This window comes from Carassius auratus, chromosome 21 (assembly GCF_003368295.1).
Source record: "Carassius auratus strain Wakin chromosome 21, ASM336829v1, whole genome shotgun sequence".
Classification (NCBI taxonomy): Eukaryota; Metazoa; Chordata; class Actinopteri; order Cypriniformes; family Cyprinidae; genus Carassius; species Carassius auratus.
In genome coordinates, this window is record NC_039263.1 from 4,498,813 (window position 1) to 4,509,190 (window position 10,378).

At 40.8% G+C, this 10,378-nt stretch overlaps 1 protein-coding gene across 1 annotated transcript; it reads right to left on the reverse strand.

The window, feature by feature from the left end:
* Positions 1-238: 238 nt before the first annotated feature.
* On the reverse strand, positions 239-7,362 carry irs4a (insulin receptor substrate 4a). Its single transcript, XM_026195583.1, has 2 exons — positions 3,919-7,362; positions 239-2,157 (listed from the first exon to the last, which is right to left on the reverse strand). The coding sequence occupies exons 1-2, from the start codon at positions 7,070-7,072 to the stop codon at positions 2,153-2,155; spliced, it is 3,159 nt and encodes a 1,052-aa protein (XP_026051368.1). The 5' UTR covers positions 7,073-7,362; the 3' UTR covers positions 239-2,152.
* Between the last annotated feature and the right edge of the window lie 3,016 nt (positions 7,363-10,378).

Below are 10,378 nucleotides of genomic sequence, written 5' to 3' on the forward strand. Positions count from 1 at the left end.
ACACACACACACACAAATATATATATATATATGTGTGTGTGTATTTATGTAGGAAATATAACTCAATTTACTAATGGATTATATATTCATATACTTCCTAATTGTTGCTTAACTGTTTTTGTCCAGCAGAGTGCAGCAGACATCAACTAAGATACAGGACAAGTGGAGAACCTGGGGTCTTAACATGTCCACAGCAAAGTTGCATCATACTAGACATGAGAAATCACAAGCACATGACTCAGTCAGGGATACCTTGGCACTTTTTTATTGCAATAGCTCTATTACAAGCAAACCCAATCTAATAAATATACATGAAAAGAAAATATATAAAAATGTAGAAGGAACCAAAAAAACAAAAACAAAAAAAAAAAGACCTCAAACTCTCTCATCTTTGAAACCGAGCGAGGTGCTGTGTAGCGTGTTGGCGAGAGAAGGGATATCAAAACTTACAATATTTACAAAAGGAAGACGGCGCTGATAATGGTCTGCTTCAGTCGTTATTATCAACATGTTTCAACCCAATCACAAGCTTTCAGCGTGAGTCAGTACTGACCAAATGAACAGGAAATTGTCGACAAACTTTACCCATCTCTTATTTTTACTTTTTTTTTGTCCAGCTCTTCCTTTCAGTCACTTTAAAAGGCAAACCACACAATTCCAAACAATATCAGTATCCCCAAAATATAACCTCAGTAGAGCCACTGGTATATATATATATAAAAAAAAAATTATTATTTTTTTCCCAGGCTGTTATGGTGTAGAAAATTCCCCAAGAAACGGTATACTACTGTTTTTTTTATTTTCACATTTTACATTAAAGCAAATCAATATCATGACACAATAGCATGACGAAAGCTATTCAAAGAAAGATGGGAAAAAGTCAACGACGATGATGGTTTCGTCCCAACTTAATCTGGACTACTACTGTAAAGCGTACACATCTTACTACACAGCTTTCAACCACAACCCTCTTCATATAAAGCTTCCAGGTACAAGCAAAATAAAAAAGAGCCCAGTAACTCTCAGTTAAAAAAGGCTGGAGAGAGATGAGGGGAAAACAGGTCTGAAGTCGTATATACATTGAACTCCTCCTCTCAGCAAGTAATACTATATTCGTACGAATGTGCCACTACACTGGATTCAATAAATAAACACAGACGATCCATAAATAATTAATAAATTAACAAAAACAACAAACTGGATGTACCACGTGGAGAGTGAAGGCAAAGTAGCACGTTATCCTTCAGTTCTGTGGCAGTTAGTGAAATGCAAATACGTCACCACAAGAAATAGTAAACATCGTCGTTTGGTGAGCGGTTGGCTCAAAAACACTCCCAATTTATGTAAACAAGGCTATTTCAAATGAGGACAGAAAAGTCACGGTGTTTTGCATCTCAAGAGTCGGCAATAGTTGATATCGCACTAATACAGGCGAGGCTGAAAGGATTTCGTGAGCGTTTTCCCAACGGCGTGAACGGGAGGTAGCATCCGGGTAACTCGGAAAAACACTGTCTCGGCTAGAAAGTGCTCTCGTACTCGTTTCGAAGCGTTTTGCGTTTGAATTGTTGCCTCGTTTCTCAGACGCTCTCTCGTAGGAATGTTTTCATGCACCCAAAACACAGGGCGAGGTGATTTAATAACTGTACACAACGAAAAAAAAAAAAAAAATTCAAACAGTGCGTTCACCGTTAACCCCTGAAAAAATACTTTATACACAAATAAAAATGGCCGGAACGAAGTACGGCGAGTGTCAGGTGACTCAAAATTATATTCGATAGACAAGCTTCTATTTACATCCGATTTTGCGCGGAGAAACATAAACCTGTAACCTAGGAGCTATGATGCGTTTCATATCGTACACACAAAAATAGAAGTGCTAGATATCTGAAGCTCACAGTTCTAGTTCAGCGAACCCGCTCTAGTAAACAAGACCGAAGACTATAAAGGAACAAAAAACTAATATTATCATTCGGAGAAATGAAACCGGTTGTTGAGGCAGTTATGTGGGAAATACAGAGTATAAGAGGTTGTGCAGTTTCTCAGTCTTTGTTGTTGGAGGTCCGAGGAGGAGGAGGCTTGCTCTTCGGCGATCCAGAGTTCAGTGGATTCTTCCGTGTCCCGATTCTCCTTCGGGCACCGGAGTTTGACTCACTCAATCTGTAAGAGTGAGGAGACAGATCGCATGTTATGAGATGCTTTAATGTGTTTGCATGCCTGGAGCTCGGATAGGAGAAGTCATGGGCTTGATTTCCAGAAAATGCATGCTTATATGTACAATAAAAATGTCACTTTGAACATCAATCAGCTTCATTATCTTTATGAAGTAGAGCCCATTTATATATCGAAACCAAACAAATCTGGTTTTTTCTTCTTCTTCAGTTTACTATAGTAGTGTTAAATGCTTCTAAGAGAACAGACTGATAAACACTTTATGGTGTAAATATATTTTATCCCGTTAGGGGTTTTGTTACAGCTGATGATGATTTTAGAAATAGGGATCATTTTTTTAAATTGTGTACTCTTCATGAATAATAGTAATAACATACTTTTTTCACACACAAACAAAAACAGGATCCATTTGTTTTTAGTGTTCATAAATTCTTAAATGCAAAAACCTGGTGTTATTTGTTTTTATAGGTTATTTGATTCAAGCAAATATATACCTCTCATCTCTTATGATAAATCATCTCTTAATGATGAGCGTAAAAAAAGAGAGTAAAAAAGAAAAACATTTACTTATATTCACTGCAAAAGAAAGATTTTCTTAATTAGTTGTTTTTAACCATGTTTTCCGTAACAGATATCTACACATTCAAAAAAATCAAGATTTATATTTACTTGAGAAGCAAGATGCCTTTTCTGAAAAGAATATTTAAAACTGTTAAGTTTTTGCATAAAACAACAACAACAAAAAATTCTTCAATGGGGCAAGAAAAATAATCTTGTTTTTTGGTTTGCCCTTTGAAAATTATTTTCTTACTCAATTGGCAGATATTTTTTCTTGTTCTAAGCAAAACTAACACACATGTTATACTTTTTTCAGAAAACAATACTTAATATCTTAAGCCATTTTGCTTCTCAAGTAAATATACTGTATCTTGATTCAAGAATGCTTAGATGTTTGTCCTTGAAAACAAGTAAAAAATACTAAGTTAGAAAACTTTTTTTGCAGAGGAATTCTATTTGTTGTTCATTATGAGTGCAAGTCTCTTTATAGCTTTTATAAATACTGTAAGAAAAATCACTTAAGCTTACTTGAATGACAATGTGAGTGCAACATTACCCAAAAAGTTATTTTTTAAATCTATATAGGTGAGCAAGAAAAAAACTTTTAACAAGAATGCATCTGTGATAGACCAGAAATCAGCATTCAAAGAAAATAAAAAACAGCATTTTAAGTCATCTTGGTGAAAGGTTTTACTTGAGTGTTAACACTTTGAAAGCAAGGTTTTTAGGCAGCATGCAAGTGGATTCCTTTAATATCATGTTTGCACATCACAACTCTGTGTTTGCACAGTCGCTCTGTGCACATGACGTGCTATTCAAAGTGCAAAACCAAATTTCAAATCAGTTCAGAAAATCAGCAAGAAAAAAAAACATTTTAAAGCAACAGCAACATTTTTCATAGTTTCTCTTCTCACTATATCAACAACATGCCAGTGTCAAGTTGACAGGACAATTCTGCTCTCTCGTCTCTCCTCAGGACTGTAGAAAACACTCATTTGATTAAAAGAAAAAACTGCATCTTAACAAATAGACTGTTTAGGTTAATTTACATCACACAATGCACTCTGTTCAAAACCGTCTCTGCTGTTTGCATTTATACAAGTAATGCATGTTAACGAAGCATGCAGCTGTTTGAGGACTACTAGCGATCACTTAATTTGTAGCATAAGGGGAGACAGAAATGCAACCAACCTTTTGAGGCAGTGGCACGTCCTCCCGAAACGGAGAAGTCTATACCAGCGTAAGCATCGCTCTCTTGGAGGTTACTGTGAGCTGGGTGTGAAGGGGGAGTGTCGCGTGTGACCCTGGGCACTTCTCTCAGGTCCAGAGCGATGTAGTTGAGGTAGCTGGATGAGGTGTTCTGAGCGGAGCTAGCGGAGCTCGTCGCTAGGGCTGCTGTGTTAGGAGAGGTGCCCGAGTGCGACCACATGCTGTCACATGAGTTCTGCCATCTGGTAGCTTCAGGGAGATTTTGATTAGCTGAGGGCCTGATTCCACAACTGCTAGCAAAAGACGCTGGCAAGGGGACGAACGTCTCTGAACTGTGTCGTCTCCTTCCTTGCGGGTCGGCCCTGATGACCTTGGGCTCCGTATGACTGAACGGCAGACGCTCGGAGATGCAAAGGTGCTGCATTTGTCTCAACGGACCATCTCTGCATTCGTCGTGCATTTCTAAATTAGTCGACGGCTGCCCGTAGGTGCACCCTAAGGGACGGGCGTAGTTGGGCGGGTTCCACGGTGCTACGAGCGAGTGCCGAGGAGGGCGGTCCTTCAAGAGGCCGTCCATGTTTAAGCCCAAGTAGTCATGGTCTGGTGAGGAGCAGCAGGGCTGATAACAGGGTTGAGAAGGCGGCGGAGTGGAGGGAGAAGTTACTGACGGGCGAGAAGCAGCGGCGTGAGAGGAACGGGAACCAAAGTCCATGTGGATGTACTCTCCAGGGCTAGGCGGGCTTGGGGGCTCGGCCGGGGACATGGGAATGTATTCCATCTTTTCGTGCTTTTCTCGTGACGGGGCTTTGTAGGAGCGTGGGAGCGAGAAGTACGAGGTCTTTGGACCTTCGGGCGAGGCTTGAGAAAAGCCTTCGGCCACGGTAAGTTGTGACATGTCCATGTAGTCGTCATACTCTGCTTGCTCCCTACTGGAGACGCTGTCGCATGGGAGCATCATCATGTAACCGTATCGGTCTGCTTGCTGCGAGGAACAGGGGTGGATGTCCAGGGTGCTGGGGTGGTTTGCTTGGGGTTGCATAGGGATGTAATCTGCATTCGGAGTGGGAGCAATGCTGTAGATCATGGGCATATAGCCATCGTCTTTTGGTAGTTTCTTTTGACACTCAGAGCTGAGCAAGTGAGGCTTGTTTGGATGATGTAATTCAGAGTAAGACTTATAGGCTGACTTCAGCAGGCACGAGCAAACCTGGTGTCGTTTCGACTCCACCGGGCTCGACTCATCTAAAGAGGATGAGGTTTGTGTAGCTTTCTGCTGCGTGATACTTAATCCACTGCCACCGCCGCCTAGCTTCGGCTTGGATGAATGTGCAAGCTTGAGAAAAGTCCTTTCCATGTAACTGCTCTCCTCCTCGAAAGTCCTCGCCCCATCTCTGTGCCAATCCATGGTCATGTACTCTGTGAGCCGATAGTCCTCCCGAACGGGCGGAGTGCTGCCGTGGGATTCGGGCGTGGTGCAACTTGCGTGAAAGTACCTGAAGTCACACGGGCTGGGGCAGAACTCATCAGACGAGTTGAAGCCTCCATCACTAGGGGAGCCACAAATGGAGGAGCTTGAGGGGCGGGTGTGGGTTTCAGAGGCCGAGCCGTGCCCGCTGCTGCTGGACACACTGATGGGGCTGGTGGCGGACAGGAAGTTGGACATAGGAAGGGAAGCGGACCGGACATGGTGGCTCGATCCGGGTGAGGCGTGGGCGCAGCAGCTGCCGCTTTCCTCTCGGCCTACGTTGAGAACGGGGGTGTTTACATGCACCAGGCTGCCTGTTCCAGAGCTGAGGGGGCGGTTCTGAGTGCCTTCGCCCTCACTGGAGGTCCGATAGCGCTGGCCCCGCCCTCTGTTTTTCCCTGTAGGCGGCGTGCCGGTCACTGAATCTGTCCTGGAGGGGCGCTGCAGCCCGGTTTGGCTTGGGGGAAGGTTGCCGAGATGTCGGCGAGTAGTGATGAACGGCAAGGGGTTCGAGCCAGAGGACTGGCTTTTGCTCCGCGGCCTAAAGTCAGGAAAGGCTTTGAGAGCCTTCATGGTGTCGAGAATGGTCTCGTGCATGTTCTGCGCCACCACCGAGTCCTCGACTTGCACCCAGATTTCACCGGGACCGATGGAAGAAGAGCGGCCCACCTCGATGAAGAAGAAGCTCTCGGAGTGGCCGCAGCGGCGGATGCTCATTAGCGGCAGGTTGACGGCCGGCGTCTCCGAGTTCAGCTTCACCAGGTGAATGGTCTTGGCGGAAAGGCACAGACGGTACACGCCCATTAGATTTCTGGTCTGACCCAAGCCTTTAGGTTTGACGTTGACCTGCCACACCTCTTTAAAAATAGTACCTGGCGAAATCGTACCATAACCGTCATCAAGTTCGTCGTTGTCTAGCTGCCCCTTTTTCCCCTCCGTCATAAGTTCGGTGAGGGCTAGGTACCACTCCTCTTGCTCCTGCTCGCTCTCCGCCACCACGGCGAAATACTCATCTTTAGTATAAAGGGCAATGAGGTATTTGTTCTTAGCATCAGCCCTCTTGTTCACCGTAAAACACTGGGACAGATAAATCACCCTCTTGGCAGGGCACGCAACACCAGAGGCAGCAGCTTTAAGGGCGTTTCGAAATTTCTTCTCGCTGTCATAATACTCCAGCCGACTTGGGCCGAGGTTGCTGGGGCCCCGCAAGACGAAGAACCTTTTGTGGCCGTGCTTCTGTTTTCTGAGATAGCCACATTTCCATATGTCCCGGTCCACACCGGCGGAGCAGACGGCGGCGGCGGCCAGGGCAGCAGCGGTGGTGTCGGCGCTCAGGACGCGGCAGAAGGCAGAGTCGTGCACTTTATACTGGAGCGGTGGCAAGTGTTTCCTCAATACAGCATCCTGAGGGCTCTCATCCGGGAACAGATGGTGCACTTTAAAGTGGTAAGGCGGATGGTACCTCCTCTGAGGCTGAGAATGAGAGGAGGCTGTTAAGTGCATGGGCAAACGGGAGCCGCTGTTATTGATTGAGGTGGAGGAGGAGGAGGAGGAGGATGGAGGCTCCCCAGCAGCACTAGAGATGTCGGCTGTTTTCATGACAGCGCGACGCGGTTGTTGCTCCAGTGTCAACATGACGCCGTGATTCGGTAAACGCGGCCGATCTTCCATGGGACAATGCGATGAAAGGTCACTTTACCTCCGCTTTACACTGATGCACGGCCCATTTTGTTGGCTGCGCGTTCGTAGCTCAGATACAATTACACGTTCGAGTGATCCGTGATGCTTTCCGACGTATCCCCTTGGTGTTTATTCAAACATTGCATCTTCGCAGAGCCTCCATCATCGCTCGCTGCCATGATAAATCTTTATTTGCCCGCTTCACTCATGGTGGCTACACATCACTACAGCCCAGCGAAAACATCACGTGACGAGCACGTCAGCGCACTGCGCGGGGTGAACGGGGTCAGCAGACGCTTTTGATTGGTCCGCTCGCGAAAAAAGCTGTGATGGACAGTTCGCTAAACCAATCAGAGCCGTTAATCCAGCACGCGCGTCTGCCTTTTGCCTCTGTGTGCAGACTCTGGTTCTGGAATAATAAATATCTTTGTAACGAGAATAAGGATTTTACAAAAATATATGAAGAGTTTATTTGCAAAAACAGACAAGTAAATAAATAAATAAATAAATAAAGTTTTTATTATGTTATCGTTTTTTTGTTTCAACGGCAGTTTGATTGAGATTAACTGAAATGCACTGTAAAACAAAAAATATTTTTGCCGTCTGTTTTTGCAAATGAACTCTTCGTATAGTGTTACAACTTTTTAATATCGAAATGGATTTTAATGACAGTCAGGGATGTGGTGCCTCGCGATTATCTATCAGTCAAAACTTTGGACTCTTCTACTCATTCTTTTAAAATTATATTATTACAATTCAGATAATTTTAAAATAGCCTTATAGCAAAGTCGTTACAAAAAAGTAGCAGAGAAGCACAGAAACCTTTGTAGTTACCCGAAAATGTTTGTGTTGAACAAAAACATAAATATAAAACATAAAAAAATAGTTTTACATCAGCACAGTGTTTGTTAGGTAAAGTGGTGCACCTTGAATCTTCACTAATTCTACTCACATTCATTACATAATATGTTATCTCTGATTATTTTATAGCCTAACAGACTGAATTTTTTAAATATTTAATGTGTGAGCAGTCAGGAAATTCAAGTCAGACATAATAGAAAGGACAGAGAACATGAAGTGAATCTGGAATGAAAAAAATACTAAAATATAGATTAGAGTAGGCTATAAAGCTTAAAATATAGTCTCAGTTAAAGTCCATTAAAATTGTTTAGAAAAAAAGTCAGAACAATATTACATTTTAAAAGTTTCTCCTACTCAACCTATCGTTGTTGCATGTGTAACAGTTCATTTTAAATATTTTGTAAAGTTAATTTTCATCAAAATTCTCTTCACTTTCAACAAATTTAATGTCAAACACAACATATTTTAATTTGACAAATGTATTGAGTAAACTTGTGACTTTTAGGCTCTGTTTTTGGGTTTGTTAAGTATGTTGCTCTATATGTTTGTTTGATAATATGTGTTCATAAACATAAACATAAATAAATATACAAATAAAGGATTTTTTAAAATCATTTCTAATTAAGGTAATGAATACGAATAAGGGAATATGGACAAGAACAACAAAGTTACAAGTTAAAAAAAAGTGGGCAACTTGATCTATAATCGCAGCATTATTTTTATGGACAGTTGTTTTATGCTAAACGAAAAGTGTTTATTATTCATTTCTCATAAAACAAAGCTTCTGTTTCATCTTTGTGAGGATGGGGAAAGTCATTTCTGCCCTTTGTGTAGTTGTCTAACAATATGATTTCAAATGATTAGGAGAAGACGCAGAAGATGAGTTAATTATTATCAGTTTAATGCAGTAAAACATTTGGACTGATATATGAAGTCATTGTACAAATATCAGGATTTTAAACATATAAACAGTCAACATTCACACCTGGGTTTCACGCAGCATAAGCAAATGTACTGAAAATGCAATGCAACTAAATGCAACAACACCTACATCGAGCATATACTAAAAGGAAGAACATTAATGAGTTCATCAGTCAAACACAACTCAACTTTCTCTCTTACTAAAATGTCTAATCTTATTTTAACTGGAATCTCCTGGAAGAGAAAAACTGTAATATAATTTTTTTTTAAAGGTATGGAGTGTTTACAGGAACATTGGGCCATTGTCTAGACTACTAACAGGGTAAAAAAAAAAAAAAAAAGGTTTTCTATTCTTGGCCTTTTTCTCTGCACATATGGCGCCTTTTGAACACTTCAATGCAACTTTGATGTTGAACTCTTCCGAAAGCTGTGTTTTGCTCAAAATTAGAATTTCTACAAGTAATTGCAAATGTATTTTCAATTTTGCATAAGAGGTGCCTTTTAAAATAATTCATATTAAAAAAAATAATAATCATTTAGATTTAAATATATCAATATTTAAGAATATTGATCTGAAATATATAAAATAAAATGTTATTACTGAAATCTAGACTAGGAATTAATCATATGTACACATAAATATCATATGGCTGTATTGTTATTAGTGCTATCAGACAGGGTTTAAATTAAGCCAGGACTAAATACAAAAATATGCCTTTAACTTAAGGTTTTTATTTTTATGTGCCTTAGAAGAAAACCTTAATAGTGTGATTCTTGAAGCACGTCAGTGGCATTGAAATATTTGTTGGAATAACTGATGGAAGACATTCACATATTCTATAACTATATATTGTAGCATGAGTTAATGAGTCACTAAATGTAGCAGACATGCAATAATAGAGTTGTGATTTTCCAAAAGCAAACGTCTCATGCTGCATTCTTACCGCTAGGTGTCAGTACAAGCCCAAGATAATTGCTATATCAGAAAGTGCAATATAAACAAACACTACTGAGAGCACAGTCAAGAACATCAAGCTGATATTTTTCAAAATGCTGGTTAATATGGGAATTAAAGCTTGTGTGCTACATGCAATGACAAATATATAATTAGAAAAATTCATATGCAAAACACGTCATGAGAAATGTTAGGACTGCTGAAACTTGAAGCAATAACAGAGAATCCATCCTGAAAAAAAAAAACATTTTATATCTTGAGAATGCATATGTATTTAAAATGTTTACTCTGTCGTGTCTCATTATTTAAACCTCAAAATAAACCTTGCCTTGCAGAATTATATTTTCTTCTCATCCAGCGCTAAAACACTCATAAAACTAAGAGTGCCAAAGGAGGTTTTTATAGTAATGCTGTAGAACAATTTTTGGTTCCCCAAAGAAGCTTTCAGTGAATGGTTCTTTAAAAGAATTAAAAGACTTCTTAGTACTGAGAACAGAATAATCTGAAGAACAATGAAAAGCTTCCATAGATGTCTTCATGGAACCCTCAATGCCTATAAA